Below are 6,509 nucleotides of genomic sequence, written 5' to 3' on the forward strand. Positions count from 1 at the left end.
TTTCCGTTTTTTACTTAAGGCGGCTCTTAGTGACTATTATTTAAGGGGAAAAATTTAGGCAATTTCTTATTTAATCGTCGCCACTCGTGATCTTTGTGTTAGTCGTAAATGATTATTAGTGTGAGTGTGGTTCTATATATGTACCACCACTTCCGCTCCATTGATCAGGTAGTTCGGACATTCCGATTGCGTCGCGTACTTGCGAGTTGCGTGTCTTATCGTTATCGTAAAACCATTGTTGGGATTTTACAATTATAATTTATCAGATAATGAATTATGATTAATTATGACAATACACAAGTAAACAACCTGGATTTAATTTTATTACATATAGTATAGGAAATAGGTCAAATAGGAATATGTATATACTATATAGAACATATTAAACAGGTTTGTACATTTATTTAAAATCACTTACTTTTTTGTCATGGATATAAATACAGAATATATAACACATAATAATAATACTGTAGTCGTTGTTGTATGTAAAATTATTAAAAAATAGGTAATAACTAATCTCTGATAGGTAAACCACGATGAAAACGGGAGTCTAATATTTCAAGTAACAAATGGTCATGATAAAATGAAATTAATTGTTGCTGCATTCGTTGTTCAAAAAAAGCATCATCTCGTAATATCTTTTGGTACAGCATGCCTGAAAATGTAAATGAGAATGATAAATTAAATATTTAGTAAGGAATGCAATATCGTATTTTTATAAAATTGGTTTCTCGTCGAAATGTGGCGGTAATAATGTAACTAATGTAAGAATTATGTGTAAATTGTAAATCAATAATTGTAGCTTGAAATTTTTTCATAGTTATTAGCTACTTCAGAATACCCAGTACAAAATATAATCATTCTTTTTATCGGAAATACCAATTGTTTTACCAAGTGTAATAAAGAATACCTAATACCAATAATTATTGTTTATTGTACACCATCTATATCGATAACATTAAATTAATATTAAAAAAATATAAATTCCACTTCCACAATATTTTGACGAGATACCTATAAAATTATATACATAATTTACATACCTTTGGATGACCACAAGACGAAATAACAGTAAGATCTTTGTGTTACATATAGTTGTCCTTGTATTTGATAGTAGTAATTATCATTTGTTTTTAAATTTAATTTTCCATCGATGAGTGTCGCAAATTTCAATTTTCCACATTGAATAGCATCTTCGGGTGTAAGATCTTTTATAGTGTATGGACATTTAATTTCTATGATACCATCGTCGTCGATTAACCCATCAGGACTTGCAGCCAAAAAATTATATGTTTTATCAACAAATAAACCAGCGGGTTTAATTTTTAAGTTGATCTCTTTTTCAAAAGAAATTCTTGCTATAGGTTCATTTTCAATACCATAGTTTGTAGATGAGTTACCGGAAAATGCATTATATAATATAGTTTTAACAGTGTTTTTTCTTGAAGTTGTTACTCGTAATTTACAAACCTTTCCAAAATTTGAGGCTGTCAATCGTATACTTCTCTCAGCTTTCCATAGGTCACTTTCCGACTGATTTTTTGTAGATTTTTCTAATATTTTAATTTCTTCATTGGTCTTTGATAAGCGCTCTAAAAATTGTAATTTTTTAATATTAAATTCCTTTGGTTCTATATCTAATATTTGAGATTCTTCTTGAATACATCCATAGTCTCTGTCCGGGCCAATATACGTTTTTTTACTAGGCTTGATATTTCCAAACAATTGTCGTCGTTTTAATTTAGTGTTATTTTTGTTTGAACGTTGTTCTATAAAACGCTTAGTAAATACACCTGGACTTGATTTTGTCATTTTTTTGTGTAATATACTTATATGTGATGGACCTGTATTTAAGGAAGTTAGAGCAATATGACACCGTGTTTGGTAAGACCCTTTTAAAGAAAAATTAATACGCTTTCCACCCACGTATTTGGCGACTACGCTATTATAATTTTCGACACAGTTATTATTAACATTGTGAATTAAACTTGAAGAATGGTGTGCCAACAAATTTCTTGCTGCTAAAATGTCATTCCAAAGACCGGATTTTTCCAAATCGGGCACTAAATTATTTTCACCGTCTTTTGGACCCATACAAAAATACTGGGCACAATGTGTATGGTGTCCAAATACATGGTAAGGTCCATTCAAAATATCTGATTTAAGTAATTTGACTTTTTCGATAATATTTTTTTTCATTTTACTACGAAATTTTATGGCTTCCGTAACAGCATATCGAAGACGGAGTAAATTATTTTTTAAAAAAGTTCTTTGAACACCTGGAACAATATTTCCATTTGTACACTTGCGTCGACTAGCTGTTTCACGAAGTCGGTTTATATAATTTCTGAGTAAATGATTTGTACACTCTATTTTTTTTACATTCAAATCCGGTCCATATGGTTTAGTTAAATTTAAGTTCTTTATCACGCTACTATCACCATCTCCGATTAACTTGTCATATATTAAGTTATGCATTGGAATACTCTCCTTGAATCCTTCCACTATTATACTTGATTCCATCGAAGTAGAGGTACTATCCCAATTCTTATAGCATATGTGAGACCTGGTTTGTTCATTCTGTTGGGAAGCTCGATGACAAATAATACAATATTTATTTTTTACGCCAACAAATAAACATTTTTTTGTATTCCATCCAAATATGGAAGCGACACCAGATAAAGCATTATAATTGCTTTTATATGATCTCTTGGACCACGCACCATCAGCAATTACGGTTATTAACGGACGACCTTGTTCATCTACGTCTCCGTTTTCAATTGCAATTTTCGATTCTTCTTGTCCAGCTTTTTTCATCTCTTCCAAACTTACATTAAATATATTTTGACTTACTTCCTCGTGAATATTTTGATAAGTGGGAAATGACATACAATACATATCAAGTATACCGCAAAATTCTTCCAATTGGGAATACCCTTGTCCCGTGTTTAATACGGCAGAGGTAACTGCTGTATTAATGTTGAATCCTTTTCGTTCAGGATCTTCCGAGTAAATATTTTCCAACGTACCACACATATTACATTTAAAAACAAATGTGCTAAAAAACCCATTTTTTTTTTCATTTATAATTGTTAAGTTAGAAAATGTACAGTCAAACTTGTGTTGAATACTTTGAATGGCCTTGAATAAGTACGCTATATCAACAATTCTTCTGCCTTGTAATATATATCTATTTCAAAAAAATATTATTATTATACGTCACGACGAGAATATTTCGCGCGTAGAGGCGAGTTAAAATTGTGAGTGTAATATCAAAAAATTATTTTAAATTTAAAATCAATTCAAAACTTAAGTATAATTTATATAATTTACAAAATAATGTTTATATTTTTTAGATTTTGTCAAAATTCTAACTTTAAACGACTAAAAAAATATATTGTGACTATAGATTTTTAATATTTTTAATTATCAGTATAAATAGCTCAAAAAAAGTACTTAGAATTTTGAGTTCTCTAAAAGTCTAAAGCACAAACTACTAACTACATACATTTTTTATACAAAACAACCCTCAAAGTTAAAATCGAAGCAAAAAAAAAATGTGTAGTTATTGAAATAAAAACTAAAAAATATTGAACTTATATATATTCTAATAAATATTAAATACTTACTCTTCTGCGTTTTTTTCTTGTTTATCAGATACTACTAATCTGTACGTAGAATGAAATATATTATTATTTATACGTGACATATCTGCGTCGTCCTTATTACTTCTAAATAATAATAGAAATATTAAAAAAAAAAGCTATGGTAGGAAAGTGGGTATCACTCTGTTCTATTATAGAAATGGAAAGAGCAGGTCACTATAATGGATGTGTTAAATTTGAATGCAAAGGCAGATATCATTGTACATAAAAAATGATTCTGAACGGAGATGATTTATCAGTCTAGGATAATTAGTAGGATATATGATATTATTACCTATATTTAAATTGTAATATTTCGTATTTTACGTGATTTCATAAAAAATTAAATTTCATAGGCTCATAAAATGTTTTCTATATTGACGTTATAATTTTTACAGTTATTTGAATAAAGGGTTTTTTAACCTTAGGTAAAAATTACAAAAATGTTATGAATTTTAAACTTCAAAATTCCTTGCAAGTTTTCGCGATTTTGACATATTTTGTAAACATTTGAAGTTTAAATATTTATAAACCAAAATTGTGACCAACGGTTTTTGATTTTTTTTACTATGATAAGTACAACGTATAATAAATCTTGTATTAAATTTTAAAAAATTTTTGGATTGCCAAATTTTTTTTATCGCATTTCAAAAAAAAAAATCGAAAACTTCAATTGCCTATAAATACTCGTAGCTTAAAAAAGTCAAAATATTTTAAAAATTTAACCGTAAATAGTTAACGCTAAAATTTCAAGTATTTACAATGATTCGTTTTTCCGTTATTTTTTTAGGGTTTTCCTGACACTTTTGAAAGCTACTTTTTCTCTTTTGTTTTGACCTTCTAAGTACCAATTAGATTCATTTTCCTTTTAAAGAAGATCTGTAGTCAAAAATTAAAGCAGTATCATACTACTCCAAAACGTGATGGTGACAGACACACACAAAAAAACACATCATATCATTGTAAAATCAATATATTCATATTAATAAATATAAAAGAATAATTACAAATTAGTAATTACCTGCTATCAGTTTCATCATGAGTTTGGTCATCATTTTCATTTGAAACATTAGAATGATCCAAAATCTATTACAAAAAATAATGAATAATATATTATATAATGGTATACCTATCAAGTGCGAACGCAGGAAACATTTCGAGGGGAGGGGAGTAAAAAAATTTATATAAATATTATACTATTCATTTGTAGGTCAGGTAATTTATATAAACAAAATAACTCGTAGATACCTACCTGAATATCGTTGTCCTCTAAAGTTTTAGAATTTTTAGACTGTAAATTTTTCAAATTGTGTCTTAATTTTTTCCGTGGTGCAGTCAATTTTGGACGCATCTTTTTACTATATCGCCAATCACTCATTTTTATAAACTTTTTATTATTTGCAAATGCATAAAATCAACACAAACTGCACTGATGGTAATAACTTACTAATAGCATTGATTTTAAATACTAGTATTTATAATAAATGCAATTACTTTATATAATATAAAATATAAAATTAGTATTTCGAAGAAATTCGAATCGATAACAATAGATTTCATATCGCCCGGATGTGGGCGAACGGAATGATTACGTTCCATAGCATACGTACGCGCATGCACAAGTCATCGTACGAATATTCGAAAAATATTTTTGTACATACACAACAATGAATAATTCTAATAAGCTGGCGAAAAATTAACATACTTCTAGTAATCCTATTTTAATTTTGAAAAATTATTTGAACTTATTACCCTCTACTCTATGTTTTGTAGGAAATAGATTTTGGATATTTTGGATAATTTACGTAGTACGGTTCTAAATAACTAAATTAATTTTTCAAAATTAACATGCACTTTAATGTGCTAACAAAACAAAAAAATAAAAAAGTATTTCCTACAAAACATAGAGAAGAAGGTAACAAGTTCAAAACTTTTTTCAAAATTAAAATTGGACTACTAGAAGTCTATTTATTTTTCGCCAGCTTATTGGTCTAAATGTATGAAAATTGTATTCGCTTAGAGCCGCCTTAAACTCATATTTATTTTAATACAACACAGAGCATTACAAAACTCGATAAGAAAAATCACTAAACTGCAATAATTATAAAAACTGATTCTATATTATATTCTCGATACATTACAGTAGACCCACACAGTTAGAAAAACCCGTCGATTACACGTTCGATAGCGTTATTATTACAACAGAAAAAGTCGATCGTATCTTATCTGACCACCGCGCAAGTTTCGAGTACAATATAAGTCAGATAAGTGTGATTGAAGAGTTTATCTATTATAAGTTAGTGTTAGTATATATGTATAACTATTATAAGTTGTTATGAATAATACCAAAAGAAAATATTATAAATTCATTTTATTTTATTAATCAATTCAATAAAAAATAAATTAAAAACAATGAAAATTAATACATTATTTTCAAAACATTAATTAGCTTGGCGGGCCGGTGCAAAAAGCTTGGCGGGCCGTAGGTTGGAGACCCCTGGTCTAGACCATATGCCTTAGAACTATCACCTACCATTATTTGTTGTAAATTTAGTAAGTCAAACCAATCATTAATAAGTTCAATAGTTTCAGAACACTATAAAAAAATAAACTCAAATTAATTTTTATATTATTTATGTTAGTAATATATATACTTCTTTCCAGTGTAGAGGCATCGGTTTACTCCCAAAGCGCGACAATAGATATTTCATAAGAAAAAAAATACCGTATATGATGTTAATACTATGCCACATCCTTTAATATGGTAATATGGAATTTCTTTTTTGGGCAATTGTAAACTTTCCCGGGTCTACTTCATTACTATCTAACGGAAACATACAAACTCTCCCGGGTCTTCAGTAATAC

At 28.4% G+C, this 6,509-nt stretch overlaps 1 protein-coding gene and 1 long non-coding RNA gene across 2 annotated transcripts; both read right to left on the reverse strand.

Moving 5' to 3' along the window:
- Positions 1-25: 25 nt before the first annotated feature.
- Positions 26-3,650, reverse strand: LOC132927851 (uncharacterized). The gene is made up of 2 exons (XM_060992438.1): positions 1,044-3,650; positions 26-655 (listed from the first exon to the last, which is right to left on the reverse strand). The coding sequence occupies exons 1-2, from the start codon at positions 3,034-3,036 to the stop codon at positions 513-515; spliced, it is 2,136 nt and encodes a 711-aa protein (XP_060848421.1). The 5' UTR covers positions 3,037-3,650; the 3' UTR covers positions 26-512.
- A 949-nt stretch (positions 3,651-4,599) lies between these two features.
- On the reverse strand, positions 4,600-5,670 carry LOC132926727 (uncharacterized). The gene is made up of 2 exons (XR_009661512.1): positions 4,897-5,670; positions 4,600-4,730 (listed from the first exon to the last, which is right to left on the reverse strand). It is a non-coding gene; the product is annotated as an uncharacterized LOC132926727 (long non-coding RNA).
- Positions 5,671-6,509: the final 839 nt, after the last annotated feature.

The sequence above is a fragment of the Rhopalosiphum padi genome, chromosome 3, assembly GCF_020882245.1.
Source record: "Rhopalosiphum padi isolate XX-2018 chromosome 3, ASM2088224v1, whole genome shotgun sequence".
Classification (NCBI taxonomy): Eukaryota; Metazoa; Arthropoda; class Insecta; order Hemiptera; family Aphididae; genus Rhopalosiphum; species Rhopalosiphum padi.